At 38.7% G+C, this 18,318-nt stretch overlaps 2 protein-coding genes across 3 annotated transcripts in view; one reads left to right on the top strand and one right to left on the bottom strand.

Annotated features, from left to right (window-relative positions):
- Gabra3 (gamma-aminobutyric acid type A receptor subunit alpha3) overlaps positions 1-18,318 on the top strand; it is a 179,433-nt gene that overhangs the window by 118,221 nt on the left and 42,894 nt on the right. The gene's annotated exons all lie outside the window — the stretch shown is intronic.
- On the bottom strand, positions 4,092-4,623 carry LOC127217307 (60S ribosomal protein L23a). Its single transcript, XM_051178252.1, has one exon. It carries the CDS (start codon positions 4,615-4,617, stop codon positions 4,147-4,149), a length of 471 nt encoding a protein of 156 aa, XP_051034209.1. The 5' UTR covers positions 4,618-4,623; the 3' UTR covers positions 4,092-4,146.

The following is an 18,318-nucleotide window of genomic DNA, read 5'->3' as shown; positions in this document are numbered from 1 at the left end:
GTAACAACATTTGAGCATATTTCCCTCTTCCCTTTCTTTCTTTTTTATTTTAGTTTTTGTAAGTGATGTGCTAGACATGGCCACACATTCTTGTAACTCCAGCACTTGGGAGGCTAAGACAGTGGCATTACAACTTCAAGGCCAGCCTTGGTGATATACTGACCCCCCCCCCCTCTCTCTCTGTGTGTGTGTGTGTGTTATAACAATGTGGCTAAGGCTGGCTCAGAAGCTGAGAGCACTTACTGCTCTTCCAGATGACCCAAATTCAATTCCCAACAGCCACATGCTGCTCAGAACCATCGGTAACCCCAATCCATGGGATTCAATACCCTCCCTGGCTTCCTTGAACACCAGGCATGCATGTGGTATATAGATGTATATGCAGGCAAAAGACCCATACACATAAAATAAAATAATAGCAAAATAAAAAAGAAACAAATATGAGTGACATGATGAGATCTTTTGTGCCAACATAAACAGAAGAAGCCAAAAATGTATGAAAGTTCAAATGTGATTGATGGGATGGAAATGTATTCCTTGTCCTTTCAAGTTTAAAGCAGATATCCTTCATTGGATAGTAGGATCATTTTGGAGGGATGTGTACAAAGACCCAAGGACCACTCATCTTGTGGCTCTACAATATTCAACACATTATTTCCAACAGTGCTGAACTGTTTGTATGAAGTGAGTCAGAGGAAAAACAGAGATTGGGATATGGGAGGTCATTGTGTGTTAGTTAGGCTTTGAGAGCACACTCATTTCTAGTAGCCTTATTTTGATGGAAGGTCTATCTGCGTACACCTTACTAGCTAGTAAGCCAAGCTTGGAAAAGAAGTGCTGCTCTGTACAAAAATAAAATAATTCCAGATTTGTTTTAAAATTAAAACATCTGGTTGTATTCATTAAGGATCAATTAGCAACAAGATACTAGTTAGTGGAGCATTCATGATCCAGGGAATGACAAGGCCCTGGACAAAGATAGGGGAGATTCAGTAGTAAAGCAAACAAGAATGAGAGAGATTTTCTATAGAACTTAGAGGTCAAGTACAGTACTGAAAAGGAACATTCAGAATGTATGGGATATATTTTCCCTGGACACAGAATAGATCGTGGTACTAGTATTAAGGATAATAAAAACTAACTCTAAATATTAGAGAGGAATTCAATATTTAGCTAACAAAAGAAGGCTGTAAGTTTTGTTCTTCTTGAGGATTTTCAATGCTCCAGACACTGTACTAGGTGTTTTATACATATTTGTCTCACTTAATCTTCATAGAAATTTAGTGCTGACTTAATCTTCATAGAAATTTAGTGCTGAGTCATGGTGCAGAGTTATGATTTTGGTTAAGGAAATGGATGGTACACTAAGATAGTTCCTAGGCCATTCCCGTTTAAATGATATGAAGTACAGTGATATCTGGACTTTAAAGCCATTGGCAATAGTAAAAATGATAAGGAGTGAAAACTGTGATATATCCTGTCATGTGGCCACTCTATCTGCTCGTTTTAATTTGGTGTTGATATCCTCAAACTTAAAAGAAACTGGAATTTCATTAGACTAAAGTTACAACTGTTAAAACAAAAACAAAAACAAAACAACAACAACAGCCCAGTTCACGGTTAAAACAGATTTTTTTTTTCACACTGTGATGTACCACTTTTTGAAATACAGTGATGCTTAAAAATCACTTTGTTTTTTTTTTATTTAAATTAGAAACAATCTTGTTTTACATGTCAATCCCAGTCCTTCTCCCTCCCCTCCTCCCTTGCCCCCACCAACCCCTATTCTATCTCTTTCCTGCTCCCCAGGGAGGGTGAGGCCTTCCATGGGGGATCTTCAAAGTCTGTCATATCATTTGGAGCAGGGGCTAGGTCTTCCCCCATGTTTCTAGGCTGAGAGAGTATCCCTCTATGTGGAATGGGTTCCCAAAGTCCATTTGTACACCAGGGATAAATACAGATCCACTGCTAGAGGCCCCATAGACTTCAAAGTCCTCCTAACTAACACCCACATTCAGGGGGTCTGGGTCAGTCCTATGCTGATTTCCCAGCTATCAGAGTGGGGTTCATGATGTCCCCTTGAACCAGGTCAGCTGTCTCTGTGGGTTTCTGGAGTCTGGTATTGACTCCTTTGCTCATCACTCCTCCCTCTCTGCAACTGGATTCCAGGAGTTTGGCTCAGTGTTCAGCTGTGGGTGTCTGCTTCTGCTTCCATCAGCTACTGGATGAAGGCTCTAGGATGACATATAAGGTAGTCATCAATCTCATTATCAGGGAAGGGCATTTAAGGTAGCCTCTCCACTATTGCTCAGATTGTTAGTTGGGGTCATCCTTGTAGATCTCTGTATAATTCCCTAGTGCCAAATTTCTCCTTAAACCTGTAATGGCTCCCTCAACTGATGTGTCTCTTTTCTTGCTCTCCTCTATTCATCTCCCCATTCAATCTTCCTGCTCCCTCATGATCTCCTCTACCTTCCTCTTATGCCCTTCTCTTTTATCTAACTCCCTCTACATTCACTGCACCCCCTACCCTGCTCTCAATATACTGAGGAGATCTTGTCCATTTCTTTCCCCTGCTATGAGGGACCATGTATGTCTATCTTAGAATCCTACTGGCTTCCTAGCTTCTCTGGTGTTGTACATTTCAGGCTGGTAATCTTTTGCTCTATGTCTAATTTCCATATATGAGTGAGTACATACTATATTTGACCTTTAGTGACCATGTTACCTCACTCAGGATGGTTTCTTCTCATTCCATCCATATGCCTGTGAATTTTAATGTTCCATTGGTTCCCCCCCACAACCCCGGTTGAGTAGTACTCCATTGTGTAAATGTACCACATTTACTCTAACTATTTTTCAGTTGAGGGGCATCTAGGTTGATCCAGGTTCTAGCTATTACAAATAACGCTGGTATCATCATATTTGAACAGATTTCCTTTGTGTATGAGTGTACATCCTTTGGGTATATGCCTAAGAGTGAAACTACTGGGTCTTGATGTAGACTGATTACCATTTTTCAGAGGAACTGCCATACTGATTTCCAAAGTGGGTACATGTTAGCACTCCCACCAGCAGTGGAGGAGTGTTCCCCTTTCTCCACATCCTCTCCAGCATAAACTGTCCTTGGTGTTTTTGATTTTAGTCGTTCTGACATGAGCATGATGGTATCACAGAGTTGTTTTGATTTAAGAGTGGGATTGCCAGGTCCTGTGGTAGACTGATTCACATTTTCCTGCGGAAACGCCAAACTGATCTCCAAAATGGCTGTACAAGTTTGCACTCCCACCAGCAGTGGAGGAGTGTTCCCCAATGTTTTTCTGAGTGTAGCTAACTTCCTTGGGTTGGAGTTTTCTTTCCAGGACTATTTGTAGGTCTGGATTTATAGATACGTATTTTGAAAATCTGGCTTTGTCATTAAATATCTTGTTTTCTTTGTCTGTATTGATTGAGAGTTTTGCTGGGTATAGTATACTGGGCTGGCATCCGTGGACTCTTAGTACTTGTACAACATCTATCCACGACCTTCTGGCCTTGAGAGTTTCCATGGAGAAGTCAGGTGTAATTTTGATAGGTCTGCTGTTGTATGTTATCTAACCTTTTTCCTTCACTGCTGTTAATATTCTTTCTTTATTCTGTATGTTATGTGTTTTGATTATTATGTGGAAAGGGACCTGTTTTTTTTTTTTTTTTTTTGGTTTGTTTGTTTGTTTGTCCAGTCTTTTCTGTGTTAGGTATGCTTCTTGTACTTTTATAGGCATGTCATTCTTCAGATTGGGAAAGTTTTCTTCAATAATTTTGTTGAATATGTTTTCTGCACCTTTGAGATGGGCTTCAATGCCTTCTTCTATGCCTATTATTCTTAGATTTGGTCTTTGCACAGTGTCCCACATTTCCTGGATGTTTTGTGTGATGGATTGTTGGAGTTAAGATTTCCTTTGGTCAATGAATCTATTTCCTCTATTTTTCTTCAGCACCAGAGATTCTCTCTTTAATCTCTTGTATTCTGTTGGTTATGCTTGCATCTGTAGTTCCTGATCATTTACCCAGTTTTTCTATTTCCAGCATTCCCTCGGTTTGTGGGTTTTTTTTTTTTTTTTTTATGGTGAAAAAGTGTGTATTTGGAATTAGCCAGCTGGACTCAGTTTAAATGATCCCAATTTTGTTGGCAACATCCAGAGCATCATAATCAGGAGCCAACCGAACATACGCCTTCTTCTCTCTGTCAGGCCTTATGAGGGTGTTTACTTTGGCCACATCAATGTCATAGAGTTTCTTCACAGCCTGTTTGATCTGGTGCTTGTTAGCCTTGACGTCCACAATGAACACAAGTGTGTTGTTGTCTTCTTTCTTCTTCATGGCTGACTCAGTGGTCAGAGGGAATTTGATGATGGCATAGTGGTCAAGCTTGTTTCTCCGGGGCGCACTCTTCCGAGGGTATTTGGGCTGCCTCCGGAGCCGCAGGGTCTTGGGCCGCCGGAAGGTGGGTGACGTATGGATCTTCTTCTTTTTATGGCTGTGGATGCCTTTCAGCACTGCCTTCTTGGCTTTCAAGGCCTTCGCTTTGGCTTCGGCTTTGGGAGGGGCAGGAGCTTCCTTCTTCGCTTTCGGCGCCATCTTGGCGAAAAGCGGTTTGTGTTTTCTTTATTGTCTCTTTCAGTTTTCAGGTCTTGAACTGTTTGAAATATTTCCTACATCTGTTTGTTTTTCCTTGTCTTCATTGCTTTCTTTAAGCGATTTGGTCATTTCTTGCATTTGTTTGATCTTTTCCTCTATTTATTCCAACTTTTTTGTTTGTTTGTTTTCTTTTTTCCATTTCTTTAAGAGATTTTCCCCTATAATCTTTGAGGGACTCTATCTTTTAACGAAGTTAATTTTTAAGTTGTTCTCTTCTGTTTCATCTGTTTTGGTGTGTTCAGCTCTACTTGGTGTAGAGTCCCTAGATTCTGGTGTGTCATACTGGTCTTTTTATTGTTGGGTGTTTTCTTGTATTGCCGTCTTCCCATGGCTTCTTCCAGTGGCTGTAGGTAGAGTCTCTCTCTACCCTGCTCTCCCCGTGTGTGTAGGTGGATCAGGATTTCTATTTCAGTAACTAGATGATCCAAGCTCTCTTGGAGGTCTCTCAAGCAGAAGCCACAGCAGGGCCAATGATGGGAACGCAGGCTCAGGGTGGTCTCAAGCACTCAGGCAGAAGGAATGTGAAGGAGCCCAAAGGTCAGGTAAGGGCAGATGGTTCTGTGTAGATGGGCAGGAAGTTCCAAGGAGATGGTGGTGATGTTGGACCTGCACTGTGACCAAATGTTCACCCTGAGCAGTGGACCCAGCAGGGCTCAGGATCTGAATGCATTCTTATATTGTTGTCTTCCCATCCCTTCTTCCAGTGTGTGCAGTTGGGGGTCTTTTTTCTCTCCTGGTGGATACGGGTTCAAAGTTTTCTTTTGGTAGGTGCAAGTAGGTCCAGTACTCTAATGGGTTTCTAGGTGGGTATAGGCATATCTGAGATACTCCCTCTTGTGGTGGGTGGAGTCGGAACTAGCATGGAGACTTCAGCAGACTCTGGGGCAAATGTGCTCACACTCCCCAGGCCAGGAGATCCCAGAGAGGGAAAGTGGAAGTGCAGCTTGAGACAGGGCCCCCCACATCTCCTCCCTGAGTAGGGATGGGACTTGTAGAGCAATGTCAGCAGACTCTGGATGGTTCACAAGGGGCAGTTGACCTTCCCCCAGTCTCCAGGCCAGGGGATCCCAAAGAGCCTCCTAAGCATACGTAAATTTGTGGGGTTTTATCTCTTAACTGCGTCCAAATCAGTAGTTAAGTGAGCACAGGAATAATTATGTCACATACCAGAAAGAGTCTGATCACTCTCATAGGAACTTGGGAATCACTTTTAAGTAATAAATATGAGTTGTAATGATGAGGTGCATTGGGAAGTGCAGATCTAGAAACCAGGAGAGCTTTCACACAGTTGGAATTTGTCAAATAGAATACATTGTACAAAGTGTCTTTTATGTGTTGTGCTATGCAGTGATAGTGTCCTATATTTAGCTGAAAAAACAAAGGAAACACTCACTGCTCTCATCAAGAGGAATGTGATATTTTGAACCAACTGAGAGATGGTTATCTTTCATGCTGAGATTATGATTCCTTCTTTCATTTTTTGATTGTATGATTTTGCCAATGTACTTGGAATGGATTAAAGATGGAACATTTGAATATTAAGAACTCCATGATGCCTGGCATTTTCTCCCCTAAACTTTAATAGAAATGCTCCTCTTTTCCTACTTTAGATGCTAATACATTGCACTTGAGTTTCCATTATTGAGAGTGCCTGTGAAATGACTGGGAACCAGGGAAAGCATTTGTGTAACATATTCAATAGTATAGGATTTAATGTAATCAGGGCAACCAAGTGTTGCCCTGATAGCTTTCTTTCACACAGTCCTTTTTGTAATTGCTTTTGCTCTAGGGGTCTCTACCTGCAGTTCTTTATGCTCTGAGCCACATTTAGTGAGCTTTACTCTAATAAACAGCAACAAGGACATAGAAGAGATAGAGTGACTCATTTGGGGATTGGAGAAGGCTTAGAATGAGGAAAAAAAGAATAAATAGTAGGAATTTCAGTCAGTCACAAATGATGGTGTGTGCTGTGTGCACCCATATATCGAGTGACACATAGAAACGACTTGTTATATGTCAACAAGTATGCCATGGACAGGTTGTAATAACAAACTGAAATCCTCTGTCAGAAGACAGGCAAACAGACACTTAGAAACCTATGTTAAAAATTGTAATATTTGAACAAAGTGCTCTATGCTTTCTAGGAGCTGGAGGAAATCATGGTGTCCATATTAAATTAAGAAAGCATCATGGCATAGGTAGTATTCAATGAAAGATTAGAAGAAGTATTGTATACAGGAAGATCAGGTATTCAGGCAGGGAACAAAGATGGATGCAGATTCTCCTGTGAAATCTTAAGTATTTGTTGATGAATGGAGAGTGAGGGAAAGTAGAAACGTCAGAAAATAAGGATGGAGTTACATCTCTGAGGTAATTGTTGAGCTCACTTTTTCCATCTGAAGGCTACAATCAGTGATAAGGTGATGCCCTCCCTGCCTGTGCACTGTCTCCTGTCTCTAGCTTGAGGATTTAATGGTTAGTCTACAGACAACAGGGATTCTGGTGACTAATGCACTGATTGGTTTGGGTGTTTGGGAGGGCATATTTCAAGTGACTCATCCTGTACCGATAAAGGCTATTAGTGATTTAGTATCCTTTCTTTTGTACCATAAATTCCGGATCCTGTAATTGTGGTGTAAAGGACAGGAGCCTGCCAACTCTTTCTAGATAGTGTTGTCCATCCTTTAGATTTTAGAAATAACATCTCTCCGAGCACAGAACACAGTGCTCCACTTTCAAGAGTCCTATTGGCAGATTGTCTACAGTAGGGCTCACACTGAACACCAAAGACCTTCTTATCCTGTTGAGTTTAAACTGGAAATTCCTATGTTCATTACTATTTAGCAGGGTTGTCTCCTGGCCAAACAGCCAGGGTATACAAGTAGAACCAAAATTATTTAGTCTTTGGAACTCTAGTCATCCCAAGACATTTACACTTTTTTTCTCTAGGGTTTCACTTAGTTTGTGTCTCCACTTAGCAACATTCTAGGAATCACTGAAATGTTTTTTTTTCCCCTGTAGCAACTATAATCTAGTTGATCCATTCATTTACATTCATATTAATTTTATAGTTTAAATAAAAAGTATGTAAATTATGTAATCATGCACATTTTAAGGTATGAAAATGCAGTTAGTTCCACATCATTCTGCATAATGAACACAACAGGTTGTAGCATAAGAAAGGTACTGAAAATGGCAAATGGCTTATCAAGGCAAGAGTTATTATCAAGACATGAGGACCAGAACCTCATCTTCCAGTGGATCCTTGTACATAGGCCAAGGGCAAATGAACATGATATTAACTGGCTCAGCTAGAACAAAAAAACGTTGCTGTTGGCAATTTATAGACAGTCCAATTTATTGTCTAGTGTTCTGGCGAATTAGAAATCCAGATTAAGGCACCACCAGATTCATTGTCTAGCCTTATTCTATCTACTTCAAAGATAATTCCTTCTTGTTTTACCCACAGTATTCAGGCTAGTTCAAGAGACAAGATGTATGCATCAACCCCCAAATCATGAGGCAATTAAGAAGAATTAAGGATTGTTTTGATAGATTATACCAGTACAAAAGTTGCATTTGGCTTTATAGTGTTTTGAATGAATAGGCTGTTTCTTGCTGTAAACTCTACGTGTAGCTTATTCCTTTCTTGGAAAAAAAAAAAAAAACTTGGGATTTACTATCTGATCATTTACTGGAAGCAATTTCTCTCATGCAGTTGGAGTTTACTGATTACTTTCCTTAGCTATGTGTGAGACCTGTTTCCCACTATCAGGTCCTTTTTCCCTCTCCTATGTAACTGCAGAAATCTGCTTTCCTGCAATTCTCCTTATTGACAGACACTTGGTCAGTGCTTAGGGCCCAGGCAAAAGCATTCCATCTAAGACATTCCCAGATATTCAAGGGCATATAATTGCTACACACTCAAAATTGTTGATTCATAGCTGCCTTGATAGACAGAAAAAAATAAGTGTGCCCTGGTTTTACCTCACTGGAAGATAGAGAAGTGATCATCTAAATTGACCCTGCACTAAAAGATTCTCAAAATTCTCATTCTGGTTTATTACCCAAAATTGTGGCTCAGAAATTTACTGTTCCCTCCTGTTTCTCCAGAGAAAGTAATAACAAAGTAATCATCCCATTGCTCATCTTCAGGGAAAAGTAAACTTTCCTGAAGTCCTGTGCTGCTACTGATTCCAGAGCACTGGAAAGTGCCAGGTTTTGTTTTTTGTGCAAATTCAAATTAGACCCTCTCCATGACCCACAGCCCTAAACAATTTGTGCTAAAAATTAATCCTAGCAGTTTTAGTTTATTGCTCTATATGTACATCTTATCTGCCTAATTTACTATGACTTGGGATTATGGGCTAAAATAAATGTTTACTGCCCCCGGGGGGAGGGAAGAATTTTAGGGCCAGGTGGTGGTGGCACATACCTGAACCTCAGTACATGGGAGGCAGATCTCTGTGAGTTTGAGGTCAGCCTTGTCTACAGAGTGACCAGCCAAAGCTGCTAAACAGAGAAACCCTGTCTCAAAAAGCCTTAAAAAAGGAAAGAATTTTAAGAAATAAAAATAATATCTTGTCTCAAACCATGAGCAAAAATCACCTGTCATTTCTAGTGCAATACATAATCAGACCCATTTAGCAAAAGAAAAACATAAAAGGCATCCAAATATTAAAGAAGAAGGTCACGTTGTCTCTATTTTTAGACAACAGGGTATTATATTCAGAAAAATCTTAAATACAACACCAACCAACAACTAACATTAACAAAACATTTCATTAAATTTGTGAGATAGAAAATAAATGTAAAAAAAAGCAATATTTTCATACCTTAACAATAAACTCCTTGTAACTGAAAAAAGTACTTCATTCAGTGTTGTTACAATATAATAGAATATTTATGAATACATTTAATCAAAGAGGTGAATTATATACGTGCTGTGATGGCTATTCATGATTGTCAACTAGATAACTTCTGAAACCAAAACCCAAAAATATCTGGGCACACTTCTAAGGGGATTTTCACTTAATTGGACCATCTGAAGTGTGAAGAGCCATTTGTAATCTGGATCTTTGTGGTAGGATGACCCCTCTAAAATAAATCTTTTGAGGGGGAAAGACCCACCTCTATTTTGACCCATGCCTTCTACTGGAAGCCTATATAGGGCCATGGAAGAAGGGGGATTTTGCTCTTTGTCTGCTTTCTCACACCTCACTAGCAATTCCATTCCTTCATTGACATTAGAGCCTACCTCTTAGGGATTTCAGTGTATCTTAAAGAGCAACTGAGATATCCCCTATTCATAGATTGGGAGAATTTATATAACTAAAATTACTACTCAGTATAATTAATATTGCAAAAGTGCTACTCAAGAGGATGGGGGGAGGACATAAGTGACCAGGAAGATTGAGTCGGGGGAAGAATAGAGGAGAGCAAGAAAAGAGATACCATAATAGAGGGAGCCATTATAGTTTTAAAGAGAAATCTGGAACTAGGGAAATGTCCAGAGACCTACAAGGATGATCCCAACTAACACTCTAATCAATAGTGGAGAGGCTACCTTAAATGCCCTTCCGTGATAATGAGATTTATGAGTACCTTATATGCCATCCTAGAGCCTTCATCTAGTAGCTGATTGAAGCAGAATTAGAAAATCCACAGCTGAACTATAAGCCAAACTCCTGGAATCCAGTTGCACAGAGGGAGGAATGATGAGCAAAGGGGTCAAGACAAGGCTAGAGAAACCCACAGAAAATGCTGAGCTGAACAAGAGGGAGCTCATGGACCTCAGTTTGATAGCTGGGAAATCAGCATAGGACCAAAACAGACCCACTGAACATGGGTGTTAGTTATGAGGCCTGGGAAGTCTGTGGGTCCTCTGGTAGTGGATCAGTATGTATCCCTAGTGTAAGAATGGACTTTGGGAGCCCATTCCACATAGAGAGATACTCTCTCAGCCTAGACACATGGGGAAGGGCCTAACCTTTGCCTCAAGTGATGCCAAAGACTTTGAAGATCCCCCATGTAAGGCCTCAACCTCCCTGGGGAGCAGGAAAGAGATAGAATAGGGGTTGGTGGGGGCAAGGGAGGAGGGGAGGGAGAAGGACTGGGATTGACATGTAAAACAAGATTGTTTCTAATTTAAATAAAAAAAAAACAAAGTGATTTTTAAGCATCACTGATAATGAGATTGACAACTAACTTATCCACTATCATGGAGACCTCATCTAGTAGCTGATGCAGAAGCAAACACCTACAACTAAACACTGACCCGAAATGGAATCCAGAAGCAGAGACAGAGGACAAGACCAGGCTGCAGATATACATAGAGACAGCTGACCTGAATAAGGAGGAGCTAACGGGCCACCAGACTGATAGCTGGGAATCCAGCATGGGACTGACTCAGACTCCCAGAATATGGGTCTCAGCCAGAAGGACTGAACTGTCTAAGGGACCTCAGACAGTGGAGCCAGGATGTATTCCTGAAGCAAAAAAGGACTTTGGGAGCACATTCCCTATGGAGGAATGCTCCCTTAACCTAGAGACAGGAGGGAAGTCCTAGTGCCTACTCCAAATGACTTGACAGATTTAGATGACCCCTCCTAGAAGTCATCACCCTACATGTGGAGTGGGGGTGGGTGGGAGGGGAAGGTGGTCTGGGGGCATTAGAGGGAGGGAGAGAGGAAAAGAGGGCAGGAGGGAGGGAGAGAGAGGGAACTGGGATCAATATGTAAAATAAAAATAAGAAAATAAGTTAATATAAAAAAAGAAAAGCCAAAAAATAATCTATATACTCAGCAAAAGACTTTTCAAAACACCAATAGCATTTTTTCACACCCTTAAAATTCAAATTAGTATGATTGTCCTGAATAGTACAAACAGTAGAGGTAAAGGCATTATACCACCTGGCTTCAAACATACCACAAACATTTGCTAATAAAAGATCATGGTACTCACTTAAAAAATAGATGCAAAGACAAATAACACCCTCCTCAAACTCTAGTAATCTTCTACTTTCCTGTGTTTTCCCCACACATTGAAGAACACATGTTACTTGTCTTTCTGTGTATGACCTATTTTTCCTAACTTGATGTTCTCTAGTTCTACCCATTTTCCTGAAAATGAAATCATTCTTCTTTTGTCATTGAATAGTACTCCATTGTGTGTTTTGCTTATACTTTTTTCCATTTGTGGATACCTAAACTTGATTCTGTAACTTGGATATTGTCACTAGTGTTTTGATAAAGCACCAAATGCATATGCAGATATCTCTTTGGTGTGCTGCTTTCATTTTTTTTAAAGCTGAATATTCAGAACAGGTATCGATGACTCATATAGTAGTTATATTTATAGTTTTTGAAAGAACATCCACACTGTTTATGATAATGGATGTACTAACTTATGTTCTTCCGACAGTAGATCAGAATTTCACTTTTTTATACCTCCTCACCAGCATTTATCATTTCACTATTTTGGTTTCTTTTTCTTGAATTCCTAGAGCAGTTTGGTAAGAGTGACATCTTAATGATATACTCAGAATGTATGTGCATGTCACCTCAAATAAAGTCACTTTTGATTTTTATTTTCCAATTTTAATCTCCAGTTGTTTACACTCTATAATTTTTAGATAGATTTCTTAAAACACAATTTATATGTCAGGCAATTCAGTCTCTTAAAGTGCGTGATTAAGTAATATTTTAATATATTTACAGTTGAATAGTTATCACCAGTGGAAAACCCACACCCACAGATCTTTCCTTGTTGGAATTGCTAAAATATCTAATAAAAAGTGAACAAAAATGAGCAGACAGATTTTTCCAAGCTTCAGGCTGAGCAATTTAGTCTCTTGCTATTAAGTGCAATGATGGATTTTTTTTTTTTTTTTTGTAAGTGCCATTTATCACTTGAGAAAATTGCCTTTTTATTCCCAGGTTTTGAGAGTTTTAAATATCATGATGGGTATTGAACTTCACCGCCTTTCTTTTGCCCTTGTCTTAGTTTAATTTATTCTTTGCATAGCTACCAGAGTGATCCTAAACCGTTAGGGAAATCAAGTCACATTTATACTAAACCTCTTACAATGCATTCGTATTTCATCCGGTGAAAACCAAACATCCAAGATGTCATTACATGATCCAACCCATGCCCCACACTTTCTTCTCAGAATGGATATTCTATTAATCTCTCTCTTCAATCTCTGCAATGTATCTGTAGAAACTTCCTTACCATTTCTTGAAGCAAAGAGACTTAGTTCTGCCCAAAAGCCACTGAATTTGCTACTGTTCCTACTTTTACTGTTTATTTCCTCCATTTCTTATTTAGGTGGCACCTACTCAATACTACTGTCCCCTAAAATACCCTATCTATGGGAATTTTAATTCATATTCCTTACTTTGTTTCTTAGTCTTTTTACTTCTTCCTAGGATATAGCATCGTTTAGTATACAGTATAATTAACTCAAACTATTTTATCCATTTCTCCTTCCCATAGCCAAATGTAAACTCTAAGTTGGGAACATACAAGCCCCTAATGCATATTCACAGTTTAAAGGATAGATGATTAACAATAATGTTCTGAATACAGCACTGAGTCAGAAATCTGATATGTTAGATAGTTTTGGACAACTTTCTTACATTTCATTATCTCACTTATAAAATCAGTGAGGGAATTAAAATAAATGCTTTCTTTCAGAGTTTTCTATCTCTGAGATTCTATAAAATAGATTCTGATTGATAATAGAGGAAATTAAGATAATTTACTACTTAGAGAAAGAAATTGAAGAAGATATCAGAAGATGGAAAGATTTCCCATGCTGAAATAATCCAACAATCTTGAATAATAAATAACTGCTTTAGCCACATCCCCCATGGAGGGACACTCCCTTAACCTAGAATCAGGAGGGAGGGCCTAGTTCCTACTCCAAATGACTTGACAGATTTACATGACCTCTCCTAGATGGCATTGCCCTACATGTGGAGTGGGGGAGGGGATGGGAGGGGAGGGTGATCGGGTGCATGTGAGGGGGAGAGAGAGGGAAAGAGGGAGGGAGGGAGAGGGAACTGGGATCAATATGTAAAATAAAAATAAAAACTAAAAAACTAATAATAAAATAAAGAAAGAATGTATTGTTCATGCTTGAGAGATGGCTCAGAGGTTGAGGGCAGTGACTGTTCTCCCAGATGACGCAGGTTCAATTCCCAGCACCCACATGGCAGCTCACAGCTGTTTGTAGCTCCAGTTCCAGGGGATCTGATACCTTCACACCAATGTGTGTAAGGTAAAGTTAAATATACTATTTTTAAAAAGAGTATACTGGTCAGTCATAAATATGTGTGGTTTCTGTAATTTCTCTTGTTTTTTCTAGTTTTTTTTTTCTTTTAGGAATCATACCAATTTTATTAAACATTGAAAGTAAACTGGACATTATTAACATTTATGTTTTATATTATCTGAAGGCAATGCATGTCTTGAATCAGCAAAATAACAAAACAAAAAACCCCCCCAAAAAAAACAAACAAACAAAAAACAAAGAAAACAAAATGACATGTAAAATAATAAATTAAATAAAAAGAATGTATAAATGTATTAAAGCCCACATGACTACAAGCCATTTTAAGCCTTAGTTAATGATCCACTTTTTCAAAGTAATATTTAATCTTAAGAAATTTCAATGCTGTTCATATTGAGATAATTGCTAAGTTTTATTGCAATAATATTTAGCTACGAATGCTATCAAATTTTTACATTAAGAAATAAAATAATATCTTTTGTAAATGTTTGATTATTCAAGTTATTATTCATTATTTGAGTTATTATGAAGGCCTGGACTAGATTATGGTTTCCATAATTTCTTTTTTTCTAGTTTTATTCTACCATTTTACTCTACTATGATCTTATATGATATAGGAAATTACTTTGAATCCACAGGCCCACCTGATGCTACATGGCTCAGGCAATTGAAAAACACCCATGGGCCAGCCTGGGTCCTTGTGGTCCTGGCTACTTGAAGGCATCCATCCACAGGCCTGCCCGGCAGGTGGGTGAATGCCATTATGATGAGTAAGTGTATGGTGTAGTGGGCTTTTTCAGATAACTAACCCCCCCAAAAAAAAGAACTGCTGTAGGGATCACCATCCCTGATTCCAAGTAGCACTACAGAGCTATAGTAATACAAACAGCACAACAGTATGACATTTGTCAAGATAACAAACCTGAACATCAATGAAATCATATTGAAGACTTAGACATCAATGCACACACATATGGACACCTGATTTTTTCAATCAAGAAACTGGGATTACACACTGGTACTGACCAAACTGCATAGCTTTATGTAGAATAATCCAAATAAATCCATACTTACCCTGCACAAAACTCAACTCCAAATGGATCAAAGACCTCAATGCTAAACCAGAGACACTGGACCTGATAGAAGAGAAAGTGTGAAATAGCATAGCAGATAAATTCTTTAACAGAACACCATCATTTAGCCTACAGAATAGGAAAAGATTTTTACTCACTACCCATGCAATAGAGGGCTAATATCCAAAATATTTAAAGAACTGAAAAGCTAGATCTCAAGAAAGCAAATAACCCAAGTTCAAAATGGTCTTCTTTGGGAGCAGGGGCTGTGTCTGACTCTTTTGCTGAATTTTGGGACACTATTTGTCATACTTTGTTGCCTTGTCAAGCCTTGAAACAAGGAGAGGTGATTTGCTGCAACTTGATATGCCACATTTTTTTATATCCATGGGAGGCTTGCCCTTTTCTGAATAGAGATAGAGAATGAATGGATATGGGGAGGAAGGGAAAGTAGGGGAAGGACTGGGAGGAAAGAAGGGAGAGAGAACTGTAGCCAAGGTGTAAAATAAATAAATAAATAAATAAATAAATATTTTAAAAATTAGTTATAGACCTAAACAGAGATTTCTCAAAAGAGGAAAATCAGATGGCTGGTGAGCACTTAAAGAAATGTCCAACATCCTTAGTCATCAGGGAAATGCAAATCAAAACTGCTTGAGATTTCATTTTACACCTGCTGTAATGGTTAATATCAATAAAACAAGTGACAGTTCATGCTTGGGAGAATGTGGAGAAAGGAGAACACTCCTCTATTGCTGGTGGGAGTGCAAACTGATTTGCCATGGAAATCAGAGTAAAGTTTCCTCAGGAAGATGGGAATCAATTTACCTTAAGATTCAGCTCTACCACTCTGAGTACAGAGAAACAAAGAACTCTACATCAGATTGCACTCATCATTCTTTTCAGTTAGACTGTCACCTTGCTTGAGTGGCTAATATCTAGGTGAAATGTAGCCTATACTAAATAAAGTCAAAATGGTAAAAGAAAAAAATAAAGTAAAATTAGTCATCCAGATATTGGAAAGTGGAACTTTCTGGTCACACAGAACACAACAGCCATGGAATCAAAGACTCTGGAAAGGGCCAGACCCAAGTAACCCAAGAAAATAAACCAGAGGGAAACAAGGGAGGATCATTCTATGTCTCTGAGTGGACAGAGACTTTGATTCTGAATAAAGCAGGGAGTATAGAGAATCTTCTTTTAACAGCAGTAAGTTAGGAGGCCATGACAGTAATGCAACATAGACTTATTACTATGGTGGCTTAAAAAATAAAACTAAACAAAGAAACAAAACAAAAACAAACCAACAAAACCTTCCCAAAGCAAAGTATTGGGCGAGAAAGAACCAGAGTGGCACAATGCAAGTAAAATGTGGACATTATTACAATGTGGCAGGCTGTGTGGGCATACCCATGCATGCTTTAACTTTAAAAGGCTTTGGATTCCGATCTGCATCTACCTCCCATAAAGTAAAGTGTCTCCCAGATTATCTCTTCTTTACTACTTGGTATTTACATAGCAATCAAAGCAACCAAAACCCTGGATCATGACAGAAATTCTATGATATTAGTATTGTACTTTCAGGAGTCTCTGATCTTTTTCCCCAAAAGTCTATTAAAAACCTGTACCAAATACAAACTGCTGAATTATATAGTGTTGCTCATATGTATATGTGTTTAGAACTGAATAATCTATTAGTAGACTCATTCTTGGAGAAGAGTTGTTTAAATAAATAAATGTATGTATGTGTGTATAGTAATAATAATAACAACTAAAGAAAAGAACAAATTTGAGAAGTAGTTGGAGAGACACAGGAGGTGTTAAAGGAGTTTGAAATAGGGGTAGAAGTGAGGTAAGTACAGTACTCATGTATGCAGTTCTTAAAAAACAAATATTTAAGGAAGAAATGTACATGGAAAGTGAAAAAAACTGCAGCAAAAATACCATAAGGTTTAACAGAGCTCTAAGAGTTGTGGTTTTTATCCTAGCATATATACTGTTCTTTACAATGCCATCCTTTACTTCACCTTGTTTACCATTTCAGTTTCATCCTGGTTGATCCTGTTCTCATAAAGTCTTCTATGGTGGCCTTGAACAAAATAATTCTTTCATTTTCTCTACACCTTTCAAAGAACTTTATGGGTTGTTCCAGGACTGGATGTATACATTTTTCAAATTCCTCCTAGACAGTAAGCACATCTAGATGTGTACCCTTTATCAAATACCTACATGGCTCTCATTTTCAGTGTGCTATTTAAGCAGCAAAAGGTTGGAACCATATGATGACTAGGACTCCTGCAGTTCTATTCCCTGGGATTTTGTGGAATAGAATATTTGTTTAACTCAGACATGTTGCATTTGTTCATGTTGCAGAATAAGTGTTTAGCTATGTAAAGATGTGTTTCATTTGTTTATGCTGCATTTGTTTAACTATGTAAAGCTGTGTTGCTGTTTCAAATTGTCTGCCTAAGACACCTGATTGATCTTACAAAAAGCTGAACAGGCAATAGCTGGGCATAAGTGGAATATGCAGGGCTGTTGGGAAGAAAGAAAAGGGGAGCCAGACAGCTAGCTAGGAGCCAACCAGCTGGGGATTAGGCAGCTACCCGAGGGCCAGACAGACAGACAGGAAGCAGGAAAGCAGGAGGGACAGTATGGAGATGAGGTAAATGAACCACAGGGAAGCACCTAGATGAATAGAAATGGGTTAATTTTAAGTTGAAGAAACTCTAGGCAGAAACAAGCGTAAGCTAAGGCCAAGTATTCATGATTAATAATATATCTCTGTGTCATGATTTGGGAGTTGATGGTCCAAGAAAGGTTTCTATAGTTGGATACTTAAAATCATTGTCCTGTGTCTTGAAGAAAAATCTTAATTTTTAAACAAGCCTGTAATATCCCACCAACCTGACTTTTTAAAAGCATTAATGGGGACTTCACAATTCACAGAAAACACAAGTGAAATATATTTCACAGAGAAACCGACTCCTCATGTTGAATACTGAAAAGTTTCCGTGAGGATTTAATAAAGAAAATTGTGTTCCTTCTCTCCATGTACATTATTATTACCAAGATACTGCCTCTTATGAGTAATGTCAAACGGAAATTATTTTATGTCTACCCAGCAGCCTTTGGGATGTAGAGAATGAGGCCACAACAAATAGATTATAAAGGCAGGATGCAAAGGTAGTGATTTCTGATTAGGAACAGAACTGGTCTATAATAACTTTCTTATCTTCCTTTCTATCCATGTCTTGCCCATCCCACCTAACC

This window comes from Phodopus roborovskii, unplaced genomic scaffold (genome assembly GCF_943737965.1).
Source record: "Phodopus roborovskii unplaced genomic scaffold, PHOROB, whole genome shotgun sequence".
Classification (NCBI taxonomy): Eukaryota; Metazoa; Chordata; class Mammalia; order Rodentia; family Cricetidae; genus Phodopus; species Phodopus roborovskii.
Note: the sequence above shows the minus strand (reverse complement) of the source record. Positions and strands in the feature narration are given on the sequence as shown.